General features: G+C 45.8%; 1 protein-coding gene across 12 annotated transcripts in view; it reads right to left on the bottom strand.

The window, feature by feature from the left end:
• The window catches only part of LOC105464930 (transmembrane protein 241), a 160092-nt gene that overhangs the window by 84226 nt on the left and 49475 nt on the right, over nucleotides 1–26391 (bottom strand). For all 12 annotated transcript variants that reach the window (XM_011713096.3, XM_071085540.1, XM_011713075.3 and 9 more), the window contains 7 exons: nucleotides 23212–23289; nucleotides 15931–15956; nucleotides 11722–11773; nucleotides 9742–9790; nucleotides 8522–8567; nucleotides 7011–7046; nucleotides 3660–3694 (listed from right to left, as the gene is read on the bottom strand). In XM_011713096.3, the coding sequence (XP_011711398.1) occupies nucleotides 3660–3694; nucleotides 7011–7046; nucleotides 8522–8567; nucleotides 9742–9790; nucleotides 11722–11773; nucleotides 15931–15956; nucleotides 23212–23289 (322 nt within the window). The remainder of the gene's footprint in view (nucleotides 1–3659; nucleotides 3695–7010; nucleotides 7047–8521; nucleotides 8568–9741; nucleotides 9791–11721; nucleotides 11774–15930; nucleotides 15957–23211; nucleotides 23290–26391) is intronic.

The following is a 26391-nucleotide window of genomic DNA, read 5'->3' as shown; positions in this document are numbered from 1 at the left end:
CTCTCTGACGAATCCAACAGGCTCCACAATGCCCTGGGTTGCCCACCGCAGACCCATCCCCCACCCTGCAGGAGAGGGAAGGGAAGGTGAACATCTGTGTCCATTCTTTTTCAAAAATTATGAAAATATAACTTGAAGGAAAATCAATCCATGCAAGTATCCCTTCTGGCATAATTAAGCTCCAAACAGGTTTTCAAATGAGAAAGGTGTCCTTTTATTCCACCAATACATTTTCTTATTGAGATATAATTTGCATACTATAAAATTCACCCTTTAAAGTGTACACTTCAGTGGTTTTTAGTATATTCATAGAGTTGTGCAACCATCACCACTATCTAATTCCAGAACATTTTCATTACCTCAAAAAGAAACTAAAGCCTATTTTAAATTACTCCTCTGCCCAGGACATTCTACAATCATATACTTCTGACCACTTTGCATTCCCAACGAGTAATTAAGTGTCCAAGGTATTTTTGTATTGACCTAAAAGTTTAGCAATAACTCAAGGTAAAATGTCAGACTGTTGGCCAAAATGTCTAAGCTATTACCAGCAGTCACCATGTTCAGAAACTGGTGGCTAAACACATCCCCCAAACCAAAAGTAGCTCCAGACCAAAATTCAGGAATGTTGTACAGAAGTATTCACTAGAGTGGGACACTTTATAGTAAAGTGTAGGAGGCTGGGCGTGGTGGCTCATGCCTGTAATCCCAGCACTTTGGGAGGCTGAGGTAGGCAGATCACCTGAGGTCAGGCATTCAAGACCAGCCTGGCCAGTATGGTAAAACCCTGTCTCTACTAAAAATACAAAAATTAGCCAGGTGTGGTGGCGGGTGCCTGTAATCTCAGTTACTTGGGAGGCTGAGGCAGAAGAATCACTTGAACCTGGGAGGCGGAGGTTGCAGTGAGCCAAGATTGCACCACTGCACTCCAGCCTGGGCAACAGAGTGAGACTCTGTCTCAAAATAATAATAATAATAATAATAATAATAATAATAATAATAAAGTGTAGGATCACTGAAAGAGCAGCATTTAAAAAGAAAAACTTAGAAAGAGGGTCATGAGGCCGGGTGCGGTGGCTCATGCCTATAATCCCAGCACTTTGGGAGGCTGAGGTGGGTGGATCAAGAGGTCAAGAGATAGAGACCATCCTGGCCAACATGGTGAAACCCCGTATCTACTAAAAATACAAAAAATTAGCCGGGCTTGGTGGCGGGTGCCTGTAGTTCCAGCTACTCGGGAGGCTGAGGCAGGAGAATCACTTGAACCGGGGAGGTGGAGGTTGCATTGAGCCGAGATTGCGCCACTGCACTCCAGCCTGGCGACAGAGTGAGACACCGTCTCAGAACAAAAAAAGAAGAAAGAAAGAGGGTCAGGAGACCTACTACTCGCCCACTCTGCATCATCTTGGTCAAATCACTTAACTCCTCGGGGTTTCAATCTCCTCATTTATATTAGGATGGTGCACAAGTAATTAACACAATTCGGTGGTACCTGGGATAATCGCTAAGATTCCTTCCAGCTCTGACCATCATACGTGTAACAAATGAACAAGCACAACCTCTTAGCTGAAGGGCAGCATGATTTCTTTAGGTAAAAATTATTCACCCAGCCGGGCACAGTGGCTCATGCCTATAATCCCTGCACTTTGCGAGGTTGAGGTGGGCAGAACACTTGAGGTCAGGAGTTCCAGACTGGACTGGGCAATGTAGTGAAACCTCATCTCTACTAAAAATACAAAAATTAGCCAGGCATGGTGGCAGGTGCCTATAATCCCAGATACTCAGGAGGCTGAGGCAGGAGAATCGCTTGAACCCAGGAGACAGAGGTTGCAGTGAGCCGAGATACACCACTGCACTCCAGCCTGGGCAACAGAGCAAGACTCTGTCTAGGGGGAAAAAAAAAAGAATTATTCACCCAAGTCCGCTAGAAATAATTCAGGATGTAAACCAAGGAGAATCTGTGAACATAACTTTCGAAAGGCCTTTGACAAAAGCACATTTCAAAGGGACAGGACACTTAGTCGGCTCTTAAATGTCTGCTGGGTGGCAGCTACCTGGCTGCATAAAGGAATGATAGGAGACGCAACTGAAAGGCAGACAACTAGCAGTAGGGGTAAGCAGAGGCCATTTAGGGTTAACAGTATGGCTTCACAGGACTTACTATTCCACAAAAGATAGACTTTCAGCAAATGACAGCAGAGAGGGGACTCAACAGTAAACCCTGGAGTTTTGAGAAGTCATCGTTCACAGGAGCAGGCAGACTATAGGAACTGTGCTTTCATGTGGCAAGCAGAGTGTAATGTATTAAGAAAATGTATTCAGGTTACCCTTACGAGACATGGATTCAGATATGTCACATACAATCTAGAAGCGTTATTCCTGAGTCGCTATCAACAAGTCCCTGAGGATCCTTGCTCAGATAGCAGGTAAAACACCAACAGAAAGCAGCAGCTGAAAACGCCGACAGAAAGCTGTTAATTGCTTTAAGCACAAGATGAGACCTAGAAGGGACGTTAGGAAGCAGCCAATTCACCTTTCTCATTTTCTAGATGTGAAAACCGAGACCTAGAGGGCCTGGGTAATGCCTTATGCATAGCAAGTGGTCAGTAAACATTCGTTTTGTGTGTGTGCGTTTTTACGAAAAAAAGAATTAACTCCTTTCATCTGGAATGATGAGAATTGGATGGTGACATATGATACAAAATTTAAAAATGATGCCAGATAGAAAGAGGGTAACTCAATAATATATTTGCAAAATTCAAACAAGAATTAGAGAACCAACTCCTTCTCTAAATTCTTTCTTTTTTTTTTTTTTTTTTTGAGACTGAGTCTCACTCTCTCGCCCAGGCTGGAGTGCAGTGGCACGATCTCTGCTCACTGCAAGCTCTGCCTCCCAGGTTCACGCCATTCTCCTGCCTCCCAAGTAGCTGGGACTACAGGCACCCACCACCACGCCCGGCTAATTTTTTGTATTTTTAGTAGAGACGGGGTTTCACCATGTTAGCCAGGATGGTCTCGATCTCCTGACCTCGTGATCAGCCCGCCTCGGCCTCCCAAAGTGCTGGGATTACACAGGCGAGAGCCACCATGCCTGGCCCACTTATTTCTTATATTTACCCCCTAATATTTGATTTGAGGTTACCCTTTGGGATGATTCTGATGATGGGATTTGGGGTACCACAGCAGGCCTTGGGAAATATTATGGGATGGCAAGAGGCCCCTCATATTCTGCCATAAGAGCAATAACTTCTGCTCCTGAAGTGATCACCAAAAACAGATTCAGGGAGTTTTTTGAACTTTTGAACTTTTTCACCAAATTTTTTAATACTAGAAATGAAGAGCAATTCAGGATGCTTGGAAAAGGAATTTCAGAAGAGGGCAAAATCAGCACTAGTTTACTCGGCAGGAAATAGACCTGTCTGTATATCTGAGATCATACTGGATGAAAACACAGACGACAAGAAGGCGTAAGAATAAATTCCTGGTTGATAAATTGGTTTGTTAAGAGCAGTTTCAAATAGGTGGGACCTTCCTGCCCTTGCAGTCATCCTGGGGGGCAACGACATTCTCTTGTGAAATGTCTCTGAGAGACAGGCTCACTGGGTCCAATGAGCAATGCCAAACAGACAAACAAAACAGCACTTGGTGGGGGCTTTTACCTGTGGGATGAGATGCAAATGCCAGGAGCACCACACTGGAAAAGAGACAGCAAAGTAGTCAAGAAGTTTCCCCCGCACCAAAAACCCCAGCTGTTGCCACCCATTTTACTTGGAAATAGTTAAATTTGCCTAAAAGCAAATTATCTGCACTGACTCATTCTGACTAAATCCAGCTCCTCAGAGAGAGTAAGAATGTCTTGAAATGTCTCATGTTTTGGCAGGAAGATTGCCTCTTGGGACAGACAGGCTTGGGACAGAATATGAATCCATGTTTCAACCTGAGGGTTCACTGTGTCTCTTTTCTTGGTCCTGGCTGACCCTAGTTACGATCATACTCACCTAATCTACCAAGAGTATTTACAAGCTAAATGAAGCAAACTCTGAATTAAAATAGGTTGCAATGTAAAAGCTAGCTGTTGTGTGTGAGCTACGTGTATTTTTGCCACAAAATTAACTGTGTAGAAGATAGTTACATTTCTAAGAGGCTAGCCCACAATTGATCCAGCCCATCCACCATGTGGTTGAAAACTACCTTTACTGATTTTCAATAGATGCCACAGAAGGGAAAGGATGAAAAGAGAATGAAGAGGAGTGTTCCTTTGATGTGAGCCCTGTTCATCCTTGGCACCCTCCCGTCGTCCTCTCTGGAAACCCCTCCCATCCCCCAGCACCCCTCTGCAGTGCCTTCAGACTGCCGAACCCCACTGTGGGGGGCCCAGTCCCCCACCCTCTGCAGCCTCTTCTATCAAACCTCATGCCATCCAGGCAGCCAATCAAATTAGAGGCTAGGAGCAAAACATGTTTTCTAAGTATGGGAGGGAATTCTTTATTTTTATTTTATTTTTTAAATTTATTTACTGTTTATTATACTTTAAGTTTTGGAGTACATGTGCACAATGTGCAGGTTTGTTACATAGGTATACATGTGCCATGTTGGTGTGCTGCACCCATTAACTCGTCATTTACATTAGGTATCTCTCCTAAAGCTATCCCTCCCCGCTCCCCCCACCCCACGACAGGCCTCGGTGTGTGATGTTCCCCTTCCTGGGTCCAAGCGTTCTCATTGTTCAGTTCGGAAGGGAATTTTTTAAAGTGCTGGATGGCCTACGCTGGTTCTAAACCCTGGCTGCGTATCAGAATAGCCCAGTGTCCTGGCTTAAATCGGAATCTCTGAGGTGCAGGCATCAGTTGTTTTATTTTGTTATGGCCTCTCAGTGGCTCTAAAGTGCACCAGGACTGGGAACTACCACAAGGAATCCCTAGTCGGTGGTGACATCCTAGGCAGTGTGGAGGAAGATGGCTGTGAGCAAAGAAACCACTGGGAGCCCTGCCTGCTCTGGGGCCGTCTCCCAGAACCATTTCTGTGTTTCTCATGCTCTTCCTGTGCTCTTCCTCTAAAGCTCAGGTTCTCTGATGGCCCCAGGGCAGCAGCACTGTGGACAGAGGCTAGACAGGAGGCTTGGGAGAAAGCCAATGGGAAGAGCCACACATCTGGTCATTGAGAAGTTGTAGGTGTGTAAGACAGGGCTGCATGTAGCTGTAAACGCGACTGGAGACTTTGCAATGATTAGCCCTTTGCATGGGCTCTCTTAAGTCTTTGCCTCCATCTCACCTTTCTTTGGAAAACATATACCCTGTTCATACTCCATTATTTTATCTCCCTGAATCCCTTTTGGGTTATAACTTCAGGAGCAGAAGTGATCACTCTTATGGCAGGATAGGAGGGGCCTCTTACCATCCCAAAGCATCTCCCAGAGCTGGTCACGTACCCCAAATCCCATCATCAGAATCACCCCAAAGGGTAACTCAAATAAAATATTAGGGGGTACATATAAGAAATAATTAAGTGAAGGAATTGGTCCTTTAATCCTTGTTTGAATTTTGCAAATATAGTGTTAAGCCACTCCTAACTCCTACCAAAGCAGGCCATTCAGTACTTGAAAAAAAAATCCCTCCAATACTTAGATCACATGTTTTATCCTAACCTCTAACTCAATCGGTCGTCTGGATGGCATGAGTTTTGATAGAAGAGGCTGCAGAGGGTGGGGGACTGGGCCCCCCACAGTGGGCTTTGGCAGCGTGAAGGCACTGCAGAGGGGTGCTGGGGGATGGGAGGGGGTTCCAGAGAGGGCGATGGGAGGGTGCCAAGGATGAATGAGGCTCACATCAAAGGAACACTCCTCTTCATTCTCTTTTCATCCTTTCCCCTGTGTGGCATCCTACACTGCGACCTCCCTGGGGGCAAGAACCATAGTTTATTCATCCTTGGATCCCTAGCAGTGCCAGACATCATGTGGCAGGTACACAATACGTTTTCTAGACTGCAATTAATCACTCTAGATGTACTGTGGTGGGACGATGTTTGAAGGAAAATGTAACTTGAAGCCCTGTATACTTTTTTTTTTGAGACAGGATCTCTCCATCGCCCAGGCTGGAGTGCAGTGGTGCAATCATCACTCACTGTAACCTTGAACCCTGGGGCTCAAGTGATCCTCCTGCCTCAGCCTCCCAACACGGAAACCCCTTAGAGTTCTCAGATTATAAATTACGTGCACATTATAATGAAGAAATTATACTAATATAAAAAGGGTATATCATGCTGTTCTAGTAAAGCAGGTTCATTCTATGCTTGGCTTGGGACAAGGATACAAACAGAAGTCCACATACCATATTTAAAAGTTACAAATCAAGCCTCAGACTTCATCCTACCTTAACAAATACACCTTCAAAATAACCTGAAAGTCTAGTTTAAAATGTAGAATTCTTGGGCTCCCTGGTGCTGCATGTCAGAATGGAGCAGCCCAGGGCAGCCTCTGACTCCCGGTTGGCAATGCCTCCCTTTTCTTTCCACCCCAGGCTTCATCCTGCAGCCCAAGGGCCTCACACATGTGTGGACACCTGAGCCTGCAAGGTCACCTCCACCTCCACTCCTGCCCATTGACAGCCTCTCTTTGGACACCCCTTGGGCCTGAGAATGAGTTGGGAAGATGGACCCAAGGAGCCCTGGAGTTGAGCTCAGGGACACGGGTGGGGATTCAAGGACACAATCTAGAAGTGAGGGGGTGGGCTCTGGGATGAGAGAAACGTCCTTAGCCTCACAGATGCCACGCCCCAGAGGAGGGATGTGGCCCTCTGAAGTTTAGGGCCTGAGAGAGGCCCCTCTTGCCTGGTCTAAGGGCAAGACTACTATTTGGTCTCCTCAACTCTGGTTATCCTCACAAATTCTGTAACTTACCTTCCTGGCAGGCACACTGGCTCAGAACTCTTCAATCAAAATATTATTGGAAAATAAAAATCCATTAGCCCTAAAAGGATATGAACTGTTCTTTAAAAATGTAAATTATATTTTACCTGAATATATAGTTTAAGTATTGCTGGTCAATGTCACTAAGGAATGAGAGAGAAAAAAAGATAAATGAAATAGCAGAACTATTTTAAATACATAAAATAATCATTATCTTCTATTAATAAATTATATTTTAGTTACTACTTTTATAAATTACCCATAAATAGAGGGAAAAGTATTTAATATTCAAAACCAGTCGCTAGTTCATTTTAAATCACACACATTTTCACCTGTGGGCAACTGTTTCCCACGTATACATTTGTCACTTTCAAAGGAGTGTCAACTATCTCAGGCCACTGGACTGGCTTCTGCGGCTACCAGATTTAACAAGTAAAAATACAGGGCAATCAAATACATTTGAATTTCTGATTAAGAGTAATGTTTTAGTGTAAGTACTATCTGTTCCGAATATTACAAAAATTATTCGAGGCTTATCTGAAATTCAAATGCAACCAGGCATCCTGTATTTTATCTGGCAACTCTACTGGCTTCTTGCTACAAAAACATTTTATTAAAAGAACAAAAGGTGCTTCAGGGAGTGGAAGCCCCACATTCTTAGAGTGGATGACCTTCTCTCAGGAGTCATTCCCTTCGAACCTTTTCTCATTAGGCCTTCAGCAGGCCCCAAAACCCAGAGGCCAGCTGGCCGGTCTAGGGGAACTGGCCTTACAGCTCCAGGCCTGAAGTCTTGTCTTTTCTCATTTACATTCACCAAAGCTGCTCCATTGACTGCCTGCAACAAAGGCCTCATTTTGCCCAAGAATGAGCTAGGAAGTGGAGAGACTTCTGGGTCTAAAGTAAGTCAAATTAGGATGGAGCTCAGGAAACAAGAAAAAGTACTGTCCCTCTGTGATCAATGCAGCCGATTGGCACCCAAAGCAGCTGGCCACATACATTTCATTCACATGTCATCTGAGAGGTGACATGTGAATCCCCTGAAGGAAGGGGATTGAGACTTCCATGCCCCTTCACACACGGCTAAAGGCAGGCATGTTCCAGGTGTTGGCGGACACAGCCTGGAGTGGCCCAAACAGCAAGAAGAGGGACGGCTTCAAGGACTAAGTCCCCTGCCCTCACCACAATCCAGGCCTGCAGAGTCTCTGGCCGAATGGAAGAATCTCATGATACCACAAGTCTCAACCCTTTCCTTTAGGCCAACCACAACTCACCAAACATTAAGAGTTTGTCTTGGCCGGGCGCGGTGGCTCACACCTGTAATCCCAGCACTTTGGGAGGCCAAGGCAGGCGGATCACCTGAGGTCGAGAGTTTGAGACCAGCCTGACCAACATGGAGAAACCCCTCTCTACTAAAAATACAAAATTAGTGAAGCGTGGTGGCACATGCCTGTAATCCCAGCTACTCGGGAGGCTGAGGCAAGTGAATAGATTGAACCCAAGGGGCGGAGGGTGAGGTGAGCTGAGACCGCGCCATTGCACTCCAGATCGTGCCATTGCACTCCAACAAGAGCGAAATTCCATCACAAGGGAAAAAAAAGAAAAGAGTTTAAGAGTTTACCTTAATGCACTGGGTTTCTGGGACTTCCGCAGAATTTTATAAGCCCCTGAAAATGAAATAAAACATGTCACTGGTCATGGTATTCTTCTCAAGGAACTGCTGGCATGTCCAGGGAAACACAAAATCCACATGGATAAAGGCCCCCAAAGGCATGACTGCTGGTCCTTTTCCCTATGAAGGTCACACCCAGCTGACAGGAGAAGACCATCAACATTTGGAAGGTTTCAAGGATGCAAATTCAATAATCCTCTATGATAACGCAGTCAGTCCTTCCAGTGGTCCCCAGAGTACTGGGCATGGAAAGCATCATGATCAATGAAGGACACAATTAACAGGAAGGTGTTACTTCCTTGACATGATGCACATGAAAAAAGAAACACCCCTGGATTGCTGAACATTTCTGAGCTGTGTTAACAGTCAGGGCACTGCTTTTCCCCCAGGACTACAGACAAGCAACACTGAACATATGATTTGTAATAAAATCAGATGGTCCCTTTATTTGACCAATTTCAACTTTTTTGGTAAATTACCGGAAAAAAAAAAAGTTTTTGACATGAACTTCTGAATATCTTCCCAACGTTTTTAGAGAAGACCAATCAGCGTTCCAAAAGTTGACTTGAGCAAGTGAAACCCCAAGTCATGGTGAGTTAGTTCATATTTGCCATGAAAAAAGAGGAAAGTATATTGGAAATGGACACATTTGAGGAAAAACCTCAAAATAGAAAACCAATCCAGAAAATGACCATTTAATTTTAACCTTCACAACTTGGATTTGATTTTCCTATTGTCCAGGGTCACCAAAAAGTGGGTATACAATAAACCTCAATTATTCAAGTAAGCCTCCCTCCCTCCCTCCTTCCTCCCTCTTTCTCTCCCTCCCTCTCTCTCTCTTTCTTTCCTTTTTTTTTTTTTTGACAAGGTTTCACTCTTTTGCCCAGGCTGGAGTGTGGTGGTGTGATCATGACTCCTGCAGCCTCAACCTCCCTGGCCTCAGGTGATCCTCCCACCTCAGCCTCCTGAGCAGCTGGGACAACAGGCATGTGCCACCATGCCTGGCTAATTTTTGTATTTTTTGTAGAGACGGGGTTTCTCGAGGTTGCCCAGATGGGTCTCTGATTCCTGGGCCCAAGGGATCTGCTTGCCTTGGCCTCCCAAAGTGCTGGGATTACAAGTATGAGCCACTGTGCCCAGCCTTACGTAAGTACTATTTTAAAACTTACCCACACAGAATAAGTGAATTACAGCCCAAAAATATCCATCTGGATCAAACTGAAACACAGAATCAAAAAAAGAAAAAATGGCTATAAGAGCAAGGCAAACGGAATCCAGTGCGGCCATCAGAAACCCTGTCATCAATGCACAGTGCCAAGCAAGGGTCCCAAAATAGGACCCCTGGGGCCTTACGTCAGTTCCTTGGTTCCCTCTCATTCCTCACCCAGGTGCCTACAACATCTTCCTAACAGGACTCTGCCTCCAACACCCCATGCCCCTCACTGCCATCACAAAGTTCAAATCTAAACTCTTGACACCCCAAGACCTCTGTGACAAGCCCCCATCAACCCCTCCGGTTGTATGTACAGCCTCCTACTGTCCCTGAATAAGGATAACTTGCATTTTCCCAAGCATGACTGCTTCCCCCTACAACTCAACCAAGGGGACCCTCTACTTCTTCCTTTATCATTCTCCACAGGATGTAGTATCATAGGACACGTCCTATTTATTTCTTCCTTATTTGTTTATGTGTTTCTGTCTCCTCCTGCCCTCCCCTCTCATAGATGTACATTCCAGGAGGGCAGGTGTTAGGACAGGGGTAGACACACAACAGGTGCTCAATGATGCTGGATCACAGGATACTCATGACACTCCACGACTGCCCTCGCCTGCTTTCTTCTCCTGGCTAACTCCTCCTCATTCTTCCAGATTTAGGTCCTGTAAGCAGAGTCTGGCTCTAGCATCAGAGAGATCTGCGATAAATTCTAAAATCCCCACTTATTTGTTAGCTGCTGACCTTTTGAGCCTCCTTATTCTATGCTATGAAATGGAGATAATAATGCTCCCACCCTTACAGAAATGTGGGGAGATTTTAAATAACATAAGGCACAGAAAGCATTGGCACAGAGCCTGGCACACAGCAGGCTACCTGTAATTGTGGCTACTCCTACTTCCTGAGGTCCCACGTCTCCTTAGGTGCTTCAGAGCCTCCTGTACCTCAGGGACAGAGCCCTGGCCTCCCTGTGTGATAATGATCTGTTTACTTGACTGTTTCCCTCCCCTCTGCTCCAAACAGGCTTGACTTCTGCCTGAGCAAAGATTAATTTTCCTCTTTGTGTCCCCAGAGCCTGGCTCAGTGCCTGACACTTGGTGGGGACCTAATAATCCTGGGGGAGAAAAGGAGGGAGAAAAAAAGAAAGAAAGGAAACCCAGAAACGAGAGGACTACTGGGGGCGGGGGTGGGTCCTCAGCACCTCATAAAGAAAACTCAACTTTAGCACAGGATAATAAAATAAAAATCATTTTGCAGGCCAGGCACAGTGGCTCATGCCTGTAATACCAGCACCTTGGCAGGCCGAGGCGGGCGAATCACTTGAGGTCAGGAGTTTGAGACCAGCCTGGCCAACATGGAGAAACCTCATCTGTACTAAAAATACAAAAAATTAGCTGGGCGTGGTGGTGGGCGCTTGTAGTCCCAGCTACTCGGGAGGCTGACGCAGGAGAATCGCTTGAACCCGGGAGGTGGAGGTTGCAGTGAGCCGAGATTGTGCCACTCCACTCCAGCCTAGGCAACAGGGTGAGACTGTGTCTCAAAACAAAGCAAAAACAAAAACAAAAAATCACTTTGTAGGAGATGAGGCCCTTGGGAGGAGAGGAAATCAACTTTGCCTCCATGCCTGAGGCTGGGGCAACCTGGGTGTTGGCTTGCAGGTTCACCAGGCATGTACAGAGGACAGACGGCAGGCACCACAGTGCCCAGGGACCAGAGCTCTGCAGGCCGCGATGCCTGCAGCCTTGGGGAGAAGGCAAAAGCCTGGGGAAATGGTATCGCCCAAGCCCAAAGCTACCCAGCCTGTAAGCTTTGGAATGCTTCTGCATAGGCCGAGTTATCCTGCTTCTAAAAGGAAGGACTAGGAAATTCTGGTCATACACCCAGGCTTCAGAGAATAAAAGACACTTTGAAGGCAAATGAGTTCACCTGGACCTACCTGGGAGTCATTGAAGGGAAGGCATCCTGCTGCGGCCAGGAGGAAGAAGGCACTGTGGAGAGGGAGATAAAACACTGCAGCTTCACCTTTCAACATCAAAGCTTTCCCCAAGAGTGTGGAGGTGAAAATGCATCCTCTGGAGTTTGGATGAGGCAAAGATCCTACGAGACCAGCTTGGTTCCTCTGTCCTTCCTCTGTGAACCTGACTACCTGTGTAGTTTTCAATTATGTGCTCTACTCATGAACAGACCTTTCCTTCTCTGGACCTCAGCTAGCTGCTTCCCAGAGTCAGGCAGTTACAGGACATCTGCAAAACCACAGCTGGTTCACTCGAGGAAAATAGTGTGCCTGTGAAACATCTAATGAAACAAGTGTTTTTTCAACTGCAGATCCCAAAAATATACAAGTGAAAAACTGGAGAATCAGACCACAAATACGCCTGTTTCAAAAATGAAAACACTACAGAAATCGCATTAAAATCCTTTGTGCACCCCCACAACCAAATGATCAAACTTAATACCACCAATAACGAGGCAGATCCGCATTGTGTGCCTCTTGATATAAAGCTCGGAAGGACACCACATCACTTGGGTGGTATTCCTGCCAAATATGCAGAGCGTGGATTGAACCACGAGGAAACACTGAGACAAACCCAAATTTAGGGACAGTTCACAAAACAACAGGCCTCCCCTATTCAAAAATGCGAAGGCAATGAAAGACAATAAAAAGCTGAGGAACTGTTCCAGATTAAAGGGTACAAAAGAGACATGACATCTTTTTTTTCCTTTTTTTGACACGGAGTTTCATTCTTGTTGCCCAGGCTGGAGTGCAGTGGCGCAACCTCGGCTCACCGCAACCTCCACCTCCCGGGTTCAAGCGATTCTCCTGCCTCAGCCTCCCGAGTAACTGTGATTACAGGCATGCACCACCTCACCAGGCTAATTTTGTATTTTTAGAGGCAGGGTTTCTCCATGTTGGTCAGGCTGGTCTCGAACTCCCGACCTCAGGTGATCCGCCTGACTCGGCCTCCTGAAGTGCTGGGATTACAGGCCTGAGCCAACACGCCCGGCTTAGACATGACATCTTTAGGGGAAAAAAGAATGTTATAAAAGATAATATTGTGCCAGGTGTGGTGGCTCACGCCTGTAATCCCAGCACTTCAGGAGGCCAAGGCGGGCAGATCACTTGAGTTCAGGAGTTTGAGCCCAGCCTGGTCAATACGGTAAAACCCCTTTTCTACTAAAAACACACAAATTAGCCAGGTGTGGTGGCTCACGCCTGTAGTCCCAGCTACTCAGGAGGCTGAGGCAGGAGAATCACTTGAACCCGGGAGGCGGAGGTTTCAGTAAGCCAAGATGTGCCACTGCACTCTGGCCTGGGTGGCAGAGCAAGACTCCATCTCAAAAAAGAAAAGGAAATAATAATAATAGTAATAATATTGTGGCCAGATAAGTGGCAACATTTGAACATGGATTCAATATTAAATAATAGTATCATATCAGATGTTATTTTCTAAATTCAGTGACTGCACTTTAGTTATCTAAGGGATTGTCGTTTTTAGGAAACACAGCTTGAAGTATTTACGAGTGGAGTCATGACCTCTACAACTTATTCTCAAATGATTCAGAAAACATAAGAGCAAGAATAATATCTACATTATCATATATGTATGCGATATTTTTTTTTTTTTTTTTTTGAGACGGAGTCTCGCTCTGTCGCCCAGGCTGGAGTGCAGTGGCCGCATCTCAGCTCACTGCAAGCTCCGCCTCCCGGGTCTATGCCATTCTCCTGCCTCAGCCTCCCGAGTAGCTGGGACTACAGGCGCCCGCCACCTCACCCGGCTAGTTTTTTGTATTTTTTAGTAGAGACGGGGTTTCACCGTATTTAGCCAGGCTGGTCTCGATCTCCTGACCTTGTGATCTGCCCGTCTGGGCCTCCCAAAGTGCTGGGATTACAGGCTTGAGCCACCGTGCCCGGCCTATGTATGCGATATTTATGTATGTTTATGCATGTGTACACATATATACATTGAGATAGCAAGAAAGCAAATGTAAAAAATGTTACCAATGGGTGAATCTAAGTGAAGAATACATGGGAGCTCCTTGTAATATTCTTGCAACTTTTCTGTAGGTTTAAACTTTCCCCCCATAAAATGTTTTATCAGACAAATTTCTTATACATACTGAAATATTTACAGATGAAATGCTAGGGTGCCTGGAATAAATACTGAGCAAGGCAGTGGGTGGGGCCAGAAGCTGAAAATGGCTGAAGCTGGGAACTGGGTACACAGGACTTCATTCATTATTCTGTTTACTTTGATATGTCTTTAGAAATTTCCACAGTAAAGCAATTTTTAAAAATTCTTGCACAAAAAGTAACACTGCCAAACACAGATATTTTCAGGAAGCTATCCTCACTCATTAGACAGTCAATTTGGAGCTGGTTCAGTAATCCCTGGTTTATGGCCTATTCCTTCTGAGTTTTATATGTCGAAAGCTCTTGCCTCTAGCTTTCCCCACTCTCTCCTCCTAAAAGAAGGCGCCAGAAAGCATAAAACCCAAATTATCACTTAGTCTCTTTCCTCTTTCCATTTTATAGAGGCAACATATATATAGTGCCCCTTAACTACTGACTATTCCATCAGGCAGCAAACAGCCAAGGATCAAAGGCGTGAACAAAAGCGCTGAATACAATGTTTTCACTTTCAGGGAACTTTGCCATATGCCATCTCCTACCAACATAGATTCTGTATTCTATATAGAGACTACATGTTTTTATATGTACACATAAACATATATATGTAACACACAACTTGGCAGGTGTAATCTTAGTACACTGAAAACAGTGGTGCTGATCAATTCTGATGGTGCTCACTGCTATAACCATGTGTAGTTGCCACTGTATCCAATGGACCAGCACTGACCGGCTGGGCCAGAGGCAGGAGGACTGGCAGAGGGGCCCACGGAGCTGGCGCCTCACAGCCTTGGGAAGGTCAGGACAACACGGAGCAGCCGAGGCTGAGGACACTTCTCTACCCTAGTCCGCCCTACTCCTATAGCCTTGCTGACTTTCAAGGCACCCCAACACACAAATGACCCAGAGAAGAATCCAAGGCAAACAGTGGGATAAGTGGAGGAGAGACTGTCAGGGGAGCTTCTTGGGCCTGCCCGGGAATAGATAGGTTTTGTGGTGGGAGGAGAGGAGAATACTGATGGGTTTGGTGTCTCCCTATAGTGAAAGGCTTCATAGAATAGAGGATGCTTCCCCATCCATGGGGAATGAGCAACAGAGATCCCCCCAAACAGACAACCTCTTGGGGCTGTGGAAGACGGGGGATGCCCAAGGGTGAGACACCTGCCTGCCTGCCCACCACACCTGGCCTCGAGCAGTACCTGATTACATCAGGTATCATGAGCTTTACTGCCTCTCTTTGACACCTGCTAATCTCCTTTTAAACAGGAGGACAGTCCTGAAGTTTGGTTTTGTCTTGTTCTTTCAAGGTGGAACCTGTAATAAAGAAATAAAAGGAGGGTGGGGGATTGGATGAAAGCCCAGAAATATCTGCAGCAGAAATCCTAAATCCATCTATCAAAGCACCTTTGTTGGTTTTCTGCCTCCAGGACTGAGCTGCTTGGCCTGCAGAGGAAGCGGGAAGCAGTCAGATGCAGGGCACCCAGGTTAGAATTCAAATGCTGCAGGCACCGAGGGCTGAGTGAGAGGACAGCCCAGTTTACGCTCTAGCAGAGGAAACTGAGGCAAAGAGGACGAGGAAAGCTGCCCACAATCCCCCTGCTGTGGCCCAGGACTGCAGTTCTGATCTTACAGGCCGGCGCTTTTTCCACCACGGAAAATATTAAAGACCAAATAAACTGCAAACGTTACTTTTAAAGTTTTAAGTCATTTCCATGTTTTTCATTTTCATTCTCCATCAGTATCACACAACTGTTTAGTAAAGTTGTGGGCATCAATGACTGAAATCTAGCACAGGTTGGTTCTGGTGTTTTCTCTTTTGGAATAAAATATTTCAGAAAGAAAAGAGAAACACAGGAAATTTTAGACTAAGACACAAATTAGGGATATATGAATGTTTATAATAAATTCTTCTGTCACCTCTTAGAGTATGAATCTTCAACAAACAGTTTATCATCCAAGTTACAATTAGGTTAAATCTTCTATTAGGGCTTTTTGTGGGGAGGGCAGTAAACTTACCTACAGATCTTTGCAGGAGATGTTTTCTGCATAAAAGTAAAAAAACATACAATTAGACTTTTAAAACTTTTAAAATTCCTCTTAAAAGGAAACATTTTGATTAAGAGGCAAATAAACTACGAGAAGGTTTATCAAGGGCTTAACAGCTTGCCGCACTTTAATATTTACTGAGGCTTTTTCTGCTTGGACCAAATGAAGGATGACTCAGAATTCCAGAGTTGAGTCACTTCAGCAAAGTACTTTCACCATTAGAATGATGTTTATTCGTGAAAGACAAAATGATGCTGGGGCTGTGTCTTTAAAACTCTTACACACTAAGAAGAGGAGCGAGAAAGAAATAGATGTAACCTGTATTTTAAAGAGCAATTAAGCTGTTTTTCTGTTTATCCATTTATCTATCTATCTATCTATCTATCTATCTAATCTCACTCTGTTGCCCTGGCTGGAGTGCAATGATATGGTAACTACAGCCTTAAACTCCCGGGCTGAAGCAATCCTCCCACCTCAGCCTCCTGAGTAGCTAGGACTACAGGCATGAACCACCATGTACGGCTACTCTTTTTATTTTTATTTTTATTTTTAGATTTCTGTAGCAGCAGGATCTGACTATGTTGCTCAGAGGTATTGAATTCCTGGCCTCAAGTGATTTTCCTGCCTTAGCCTCCTAAAGCACGGGGATTACAGGCGTGAGCCACTGCACCCAACCTCAACTTCTATTTTAGTTCTGTCTCTTTAAGTATTCTATTCACTAATCCAGCTGACTCTGAGCAGTCCTATAAATTATCTGATGTGATACAAAAATTAAAAAACAGAAAAAAAGAGAAGGAGTATTAACATTACTCCACCCCAAGGGAGAAGGGAAAAAAAGGCAGACTGGGGGAATATAAACTTGGCATTTAAATGACCTGAAATGAAGAAATTCTGATTTGGACTCTACCATTATAACTCCTTTTGATGAGTCAGTTTAAGGAAATCAGACTTTTGTACTGAGAACGCATTTGCACATGTTAGCAGAGAGTAACACGTTAGGAGAGGGTAACACCGATTTTTCTATATTTGATAGAGGAAACAAACAGGTCCAATTCAACTTTTGATTAATTCTAAACATTTCAGAAGGATTATTCTGCTAGCTGGGAACACACTATAATTTTTGACGCCAGTTCAGGCAGTGTGAAGTATAAACATATTGTTTAGAAGTGAAGCGCTGACAAGAGAAACATGTGGCTTATTACAAAGGCTACCTTAAGTTTTCATGTGTGCTTAAATAATAAAGTTTCCCCCGTTTTAATGAACAGATTCTATTTTTGCAGCTTTAGACTCTAATCTTGGTCTTTGCCCAACCCTGCCTCTGCAGAGCCCAGGGCGCGAGGCCAGCCGTGCTGTACTGCCACCTGCTGGGAAGTTAGTCCTTAAGCACCGAAAGGAGGAGGGCAAAGGTGATCTGGCTCACACCTGCATAACTGTCCCCCATACGGTAAATGTGTTACTCAAAAATTCTTTTTTTTCTTTTTTTTCTTTTTTTTGAGATGGAGTCTTGCTCTGTTGCCCAGGATGGAGCGTAGTGGTGTGATCTTGGCTCACTGCAACCTCTGCCTCCTGGGTTCAAGTAATTCTCTTGCCTCAGCCTCCCAAGTAGCTGGGATTACAGGTGTGCGCCACCACGCCCAGCTAATTTTTGTAATTTTAGTAGAGATGGGGTTTCGCCACGTTGGCCAGACTGGTCTCTAACTCATGGCCTCCCAAAGTGTTGGGATCACGGGCGTGAGCCACCATGCCCAGTAGTTACTCAAAAATTGAGCTAACCGTAACCAAAACCTCAACAGCCTGGTGTAAGAGCAGAAATAGAGAGGAGGGACTGAAGGGATGCTCTTCCACTTCTGTAATAGCATGCTAACCCAGTAACTTCCAGGGCTAATGTTTCAGGCCAAAAGAAAAGGCCCCTTCCATGGAGGGGAGTAAAAGAGCATAGATCCTGGGATACAGAGAGTAAAAACAGGCAATATGTTCATTACTTAGCTCCATCTCCCAGGGCTCTGGATATGACTGAATTCATGGCAGCCATTTTCCTTTTCAGGATCCTCAGTCCAAAATAACCTAGCAACAAGTCCTACTGAGGTCTCAGGGTTCTGAACAGGTTAACTCCTCAAAAGCCATGCAGCCCAAGGGCCAGATGTGGTGGTTCATGCCTGTAATCCCAGCACTTTGGGAGGCTGAGGAGGGTGGATTGCCTGAGGTTAGGTGTTCAAGACCAGCCTGGATAACATGGCGAAACCCCATCTCTACTAAAAATACCAAAAATTAGCAGGTGTGGTGGCACACGCCTGTAATCTCAGCTACTCGGGAGGCTGAGGCAGGAGATTTGCTTGAACCGGGAGGTGGAGATTGCAGTGAGCGGAGATCACACCACTACACTCCAGCCTGGGTGACAGGGCGAGGCTCTGTATCAAAAAAAAAAAAAAAGAAGTCATGCTGCCAAAATTAACAAAAAATAGCTGACATTCCTCTGGGTCAGCTAACTGAACTGTGAGGGCTACTCACATTGCCAGGTGCTGTTCTAAGGGCTCTACATGTACTGAATCCTTTAATCATGGGGTAAGTAACAGTCATCGGTTCTATGTTAAAGAGGAGGGCACTTGAGGCACTAAGGAATGAGGGAAGCTGCCCCCCCGCCCGCCTGCCAGTCCTGCGGTGTTACCTCTGCTGGCACCCTTCCCCACCACCTGACGCTCTCTCTGCCTGCCTGACAAGGAGAGTCCTTTCTCTTATCAAACTGGAAAGTCCCCTCCCACCCTGCCTGACTCGAATCTACCCCCTAGGGAAGCTTTCCTTGCTCCTCCCGTGCCGACTTACCGGAACTCACCCGCTGGCCCACCCATACCCTGTGCCAGCCCGAGTGGACAGGCCAGCCCCTCCATTCAACTCTGGTTTAAGGCTAAGAAATGCGTCTCCTACATCTCTGCAGCTTTAGGCCTAGCGAAATGTTTGACATTTCATAGGCACTTGATAAATGCTGAACAAATGAATAAACAAACAGGAGTATTCTAATATTAAACTGTAATAAATAAGTCTGCAAGGTACATTAATTCCTCGAGCCACGTATTGCCTTAGAGTCAAACTCTGTGTGTGTGTGTGTGCACATGTGTGTGTGCATGAATACACAAAGATGTTGTTGTGGATGGTGAAAATGAACTCTACAGCTCCAGATAGTTTATTTTCATAATCTGGGAATGAAGTCACAAGGAGGTCAACTTTTACTCTCCAAAAATGATTCTAGTAAAATCCGCACATGGTAGACAAAATAGCCCTCACTGTAACATTTAACAGTCTGTGAGGTGGTGTGCAAGCGTGTTCCTTATGATAAGGGATTATTTCATCAAGGCTGTATCATCAGAAATATAAGTCTCATCAAGAACATATCACAGCAGCACCATGGAGCAGATTTTAACCCTAAACTGCTAAATACCACCTACAATTCTATAAATAGGGAACGGCCAACACATGCCTCAGCCAATGTGGAATGATAGCCTTAATAGGGTTTCCTGACCAACTGTTAAATGGAAAAAGAGGATGTGTCTTACCATACGTGTAAATACATCTATATATGTGCATAGGAAAAAAGTCTGAAAGAATAGAGTGGTTTCCTCAGGGAAGTAGAAACACAGTTGATTTTTGGGTTTTTAGAGTCAAGGGCTCACTGTTGCCCAGGCTGAGGTGCAGTGGCACAATCATGGCTCACTGCAGCCTCGAACTCCTGCATCTGATCCTCCTGCCTCAGCCTTCCAAAGCTTTTGGATTACAGGCATGAGCCACTGGGTGGCCTCCCTCTGTATTTTCTACAACATCTTAAATCTTCTTAGATTTACAAAGGAAAGAAAGGTTTGTTTTAATAACAACAACAACAACAAAAAGTTACCCACTCACTTTTTTCTAGTTTGCCCTGACAAGAAATGATGTTTTCTGTCAGTGATCATATGGAGTTGAAGATTCAAAATCTTACGGTGTTCATTCAGTGATTTCCAAGGACAGGGCCTCTCAGCCAGACATCTGCCCTCGTCTCTAGAGTGGAAGAGGTCCCCTGCTAGATGGAAGCATCCCTGAAGGACTTACTAACCCTCACTCCTACAGTCACCCTCATCTACAGGCTCTGACCTGCCCACCAGGAAGCAAAACCCTGTGGAGATGCCTTGATCTTGTCCCCAGACCAGGTAAATCTTCATTTCTAAATTTATAAGAAAGCATCCCAGCCAGGCGCAGTGGTTCATGCCTGTAATCCCAGCACTTTGGGAGGCCGAAGTGGGAGGATCACAAGATCAGGAATTCGAGACCAGCCTGGCTAACACGGTGAAACCCTGTCTCTACTAAAAATACACAAAATTAGCTGGACATGGTGGCAGGCGCCTGTAATCCCAGCTACTCGGGAGGCTGAGGCAGGAGAATCGCTTGAACCCGGGCGGCAGAGGTTGCCGTGAGCCGAGATCACACCACTGCACTCTAGCCTGGGTGACAGTGTGAGACTCCGTCTCAGAAAAAAAAGAAGTATCCTTTTGGAGAATATGAAGCCTTTTTCGAATTTGGACAGGTCAGGTTCCCAGAGCTAGCCACTCTCAGGGAGGTTCTGCCCCTGAACTTCAGTGACCATTTAGTGACTCTTGAGCTCAGTCCCAGTTCTGGAGGCTGCGCCCAGAGCTCTGAGGAGAACCACCACGTGGTTCCTGCCATTGGAAGACTCAGGGAAGCAGGCCCGAGACAAGGGGAAAATCATGCCGTATCTCATTGACCCTAAGACACCACTGATTGTAAAACTTCCACTTATTTTATGTATTAGGGAGAAAGAAAAAAAAAACTACACCATGACACATCATTGATTGTAAGAGCCTTCCCACTGTAGATATTTGACTAAAATGTGAAAGAAAAGCAGCGCATGTTAGAACTGACGGACTATGGAAACTGCACGATGGTGTTGTAAGTAAAACGTCAGAGGAAGGTGCCCATCCAGGGAACCCTCCAGCCGCACAGAGATCAGCCCAAGTGCCGAGAGGCCTCCACCTCCCAGCCTGGGCCGTGGGACTGCCAAATAGAAAACGACAACTGTCTCAGCCCAGGGCGGCTCACTCCAGGCCCTGCGCAAGCGCTCAGGGGATCAAGCTCTTTTTCCTCAGTCCCAGCCAGGCCGCCTGGAGAAGAAAATGAGGACTGAACTAGGGCGGCAGCAGCTATGAGGGTGGAAGAGGCACAGACTTGGTAATAGGCTGGATGTGGCCGGGAGGGGATACTGGGGACTCCAAGGGGCCTCCTAGGTTTCTGACTTGGGTGATGATGACCAGGATTGGGGCTACCAAGTGAGAAGCAGGTCTGGAGAAAGAGATCAGTTTCATTTCAGATGTCCGGGGAGAACCAGGACAGCAAGTCCCAGGGCTCTGCAGGGGAGCTCAGCTCGGCAGGGAGGTCTGGGCTGGAGATGGAGACTTGGGGGTCCTCTATGAGCAGAAGGTGGTTGGCACAATGGGTGTGGATGAGATTTTCCAGAAAGTGTGTGGCATGAGGACAGAGGCTCCTAAGAAACAGCCTAGGGAGACCCGGAAGAAACAGACAAAGGAAACGGAAAAGAAAGATGGATGAAGGAAAAGCCCAAGACACAGGAAGGGAACCAAGCAGGGAGGGCGCATGAAGGCCAAGGGGGCCCAGAGAGGCTGGAGGAGAAAGTAGGGGGAATGGTGGAAACAGACACGATGAGTCGCACAGACGAAGCCACCAGTGCCTTCAGCCAGGGCAGTCTCAGGGGAACAGTGGGGGCAGAAGCAGGAGCAGCAGCAGGTGACAGGGACAAGAGGGCATGGACAACACCAAGCCCGGCTCTGTCTGAGGCCTGTGGCATGGGAGGGGAGAGAAGGGATGAGGCAGAGTGGGAGGTGCACGGGCAAGGCAGCTTGAGATCTTCCTGTGGGAGGGTTGGTTTTGTAAACACACCCTTCCAGGACTGGGTGAAGTGAGTTTCTTCTGTCTCTCATTGTCACATGGGAAGGACAGCCCGTCCTCTCCTCGGTGGGCTGATAACACCAAGCATGTTTATGGGCTCAGGGAAATAAGCCAGCAGCGAGGGAGAGGCTCACAGTGTAGGAGACGGGAGAGATGATCGACAGAGCCACCTCCAAGGAGCGGCGGGATGATGGGGGGAGATCAGGTATGGCTACAGCCTTCTTTCCTGCACACCTGTAAGAAGCATGTAGCTTGAGGTGGCCAGCTGGCCTCTCTATAGTTTAAAAGTTCCAAAAATTAGGTGGGGTGTGATGTTTTACACCTGTAATCCCAATGCTTTAGGAAGGTGAGGCAGGAGGATCCTTTGAGCCTGGGAGTTCAAGAATAGCCTGGACAACATAGCAAGACCCTATCTCTACAAATAAAAATTTTAAAGTAGCCAGGTGCAGTGGCTCGTGCCTGTAGTCCCAGCTGCTCAGGAGGCTGGGAGAGAAAGATCGCCTGAGCCCAGGAATTTGAGGATGCAGGGAGTTATTACTGCACCATTGTACTCCAGCCTGGGTGACAGAGCAAGACCCTGTCTCTAAAAATAAAAATAAATGAAAATGTTCCAAAAATTGGTATGAAACCAAATAGCAAATGCCAGAAAGAAAAAAAAAAAAAAAAACCACAACAAAACGACTTCGAAAAGAAAGACCAAATTAAAACCACCTCTAATAACATTAGTAATCTTTGCTGATGTGCAGAGCACCCACTGCATGCAGGAAACGGCTGGAAGCAGTTACTTAACAATGATAGTTGCTGTGTTCTTCGAACAAGCCTTGAACAAGTTGGTGTCATTATTACCACCTTGCACAGATGGAGGCCTGGAAGGTGAAGGAGCTTGTTCTAGCTGATATGAGGTACAGCTGGTACTGGAGAGAAAAGCAAATTTCCCTGAGGTGGGCTAGTGTCCCGGCACCCTGTGTAAAACTCTGCTATGCCTTGTCCTGTGGTGCTAGATTGGCTGGGGGTGGGAATGATTCTCCACCAGGCCAACAGCAAACTCCTCTTTGTCTCCCAAGGGTCTGGGTCAGCCTGGCCTGGATCTGAGTTCAGTTCACATCACCAATATTCTCACATTTGTCTAGTGAATTGCCGCAAAGTCAAAACTGTGTCCCATGATATCAGTGACCACTGTCAGGCAATCTTGCCTGGAGATTGGTGGCAGGAAAAGGCAGACACTAATTTGGGCCATAAAAAGAAGAGTGCTTCTTTGAAATTTAAAACAAGGAAGTAACACTAGCATTTTGCATGATCGTTTACCTCTTTCTGAAAACACTTCTGGTACCCACAGATGATAACTTCAGCTACATTACACAAAGTGAGAAACACAGGAATGGCCTGAAAGAAAACAGATAAAAAACATGAAAATATTTTCTTCGATCTCACAATCACATGGTTCTTGATTTTTTGCTTAAAAATAAAGGCTGTGGAAACTTTTGGCATCCACATATATAATCACTCCAGGAAAGACTTCGATGTGGATTAGCGCTCTTTGCTGCAGTATTTCTCTCGGTAGGTGGATGTAGAGGTTCCCCTCCTAAGGGCATGCTCATCAACAAACATTTAAGTCTCCCGTGTGTCAGGCACTGTGTCCGGTGCAGGGAACACATCCCATGACAAGGTAAACATGCCCCCTCAGGCGAGAGCTCGGATGGGGCAAGAGTGCACCCCGCCCAGCACACGCAGAGCAATCTTTCTTGGAGGAAGTGAAGTGAAGGAATGAGAACTGAACGATGAACTGGCATGGGCCAAACAAAAAGCAAGGAGGTGGCAAAATGGCCCAGGCAGAGGAGCACACCAAGACCCAGAGGAGAGAGCGGATCCAGCTTCTCCGGGGAACGGGAAGAAGTGGGGCATAGGTGAAACATAATGAGGAAGGGAGAGTGAAGGACAGGAAGGGAGAGAGGTAGTCACAGGCCACACTGGGAAACAGGATGGATCTGAGGGCCCCAGGAACCAGTGAAGAGTTTTAAAGCTGACCATGACATGATCTGCATGTTGAGAGGAACTCGGGCTGCAGGGTGGAAGACAGAAGGCAGAGAGGGTTGCAAAAGTCTAGGGGTACCATAGGTTGAAAAATGGCCCCCTAAGGCCAGGTGCGGTGGCTCACGCCTGTAATCCTAGCACTTTGGGAGGCTAAGGAGGGTGGATCATGAGGTCAGGAGATCGAGACCATCCTGGCTAACATGGTGAAAACCTGTCTCTACTAAAAATACAAAAAAAATTAGCCGGGCATGGTGGTGGGCACCTGTAGTCCCAGCTATTTGGGAGGCGGAGGCAGGAGAATGGTATGAACCCGGGAGGCAGAGCTTGCAGTAAGCCAAGATCGCACCACTGCACTGCAGCATGGGTGACAGAGCGAGATTCTGTCTCAAAAAAAAAAAAAAAAAAAAAAGAAAAATTGCCCCTTAAAAGATATCCACATCCCAATCCCTGGAACCTGTAAATGTTGTCTGACATGGCAACAAGGGGTCTTTGCAAATGTGAGTAAATTGAAGATCTTGAGACGGGAGGTTATCCTGGATTATTGGGTGGGCCCTAAATGCAATCACATGTATTCTTATAAGAAGAGGCAGGCAATCACACGTATCCTTGTAAGAAGAGGTAGGTTGACATGCACAGGGAAGGGGCAGTGTGACCACAGAGGCAGAGACTGGTGTGATGCAGCCACAAGCTGGGCAATGCCGCGGCCACCGGAAGCTGAAAGAAGCAAGGAACAGATTCTCCCCTAGAGGCTCAGGACTGGGCGCAGCCCTGCCCACACCTTGATTACAGACTCTGGCCTCCAGAACTGTGAAGGATACATTTCTGTTGTTTTAAGTCACCCAAGTATGTGGTTATTTATTACAATAGCCACAGGAAACTAACACAAGGAAGGACAGGATGGTGACCTGAACTTGGTACTAGCAGCAAAGATGGAGGAAAGGGGCCATATCAAAGAAATATTTAGGAGACCAAACTGAATATCTGAATAACTGGATAAACTCCCACCAAAAACAAAAAAAAAAAAAAAAAAGGGAGAAGAAAATATAAAAAATGTAACAGTGCATTATTAGGATACACTGATACCTACTGCACATTTCCCACTGCTGGGACATTTGTGAAGAGGGGCATTCTCTCCTAATGGATAGGTAACCTTGATGAGGTGAGGGGGGAGAAAGAGGAGGAGAGGAATTCTGTTGTCTTTGTTTTTCATTTTTGTTTTTTGTTTTTTTGAGACAGAGTCTCGCTCTGTCGCCTGGGCTGGAGTGCAGTGGTGTCAACTCGGCTCACTGCAGTCTCCACCTCCTGGGTTCAAGCGAGTCTCCTGCCTTAGACTCCCAAGCAGCCGGGATTACAGGCAACTGCAACCATGCCTGGTTAATTTTTGTATTTTTTTAGTAGAATTGGGGTTTCACCATGTTGGCCAGGCTGGTCTCGAACTCCTGGCTTCAAGTGATCCACCTGCCTCAGCCTCCAAAGCCCTGGGATTACAGGCGTGAGCCACTGCCCTGGCCTGTTGTCTTTATAGTTGACGATGATAATGATGCTTCCTGGAAGGCAGAAAATGAGAATAAGAGCACAGGTTTTGTCATCACTCTGGGCTCCAGCTCCACGGCCTGCTAGTGGGGCAAGGCGTGCATCCAAACTTTTGTCTCCTCCCCTGTAAAGCAGGGATAACAACATCCCATAGCCTGGAGCTGCCAAGAGGAACGACCCAAATACTACAGGTTAAGGACCTTGATGAGTGGCTCAGGAGCACTGCACAAAGGGTGTCAATAACATTAACTGGTGGCCCTGCCCTCAGCAGCCTGTGCAGAAGACCAACCTGGGTAAATTGCTCCAGTTTAGAGAACCTGCTTCAAAATTATGCTGCTCGCCTACTTTCAGATGAATGTATTCTTTATCTTTACAGAGGACATATTTTTACCTTGTTTTTAAAACTTCTATAGCTTTATATAGCTGTGCCATTTTAGTAATCTGTTCTAACTTGCACTGTTTCATTTCTGAGTTCTTGCCTTACATTTTTCTTACCTTTTTAAAAAAACATTTTCTATTTTTATCTTTCATTAAAGGTTCAACTCTTGTTTTTTTCTTTTAAAATAAAACTATTTCAGTTTCTAATTTTTCATGTATCTTTGTGTTTTTTTATTCCTCTTAAATTTTTAGATTTTAAGTTATTTTTTATGTTTGTTAAGATTATTAAAGAGATTACATATTTTAAAGTTGGCTTTCTCCATTAGGCCCATGTTTGGCAAACTTGGGGCCTGGCCTTCCAATTCTTGGCTTGAAAGGACAGCAAAAAAAAAAAAATCTTGGACAGGTTAATCACATGACACATGGAAGCTAATATTAAAGTGGGGGCTGGATCTTACTGAATTAAGACCTTATCTAAATGTTTTTTGCCTCCTTGGCTATAAAATCAATAATGAGGTCAGATAATTCTAGACCCAAGTTTAG

Source organism: Macaca nemestrina, chromosome 19 (genome assembly GCF_043159975.1).
Source record: "Macaca nemestrina isolate mMacNem1 chromosome 19, mMacNem.hap1, whole genome shotgun sequence".
Taxonomy (NCBI): Eukaryota; Metazoa; Chordata; class Mammalia; order Primates; family Cercopithecidae; genus Macaca; species Macaca nemestrina.
Note: the sequence above shows the minus strand (reverse complement) of the source record. Positions and strands in the feature narration are given on the sequence as shown.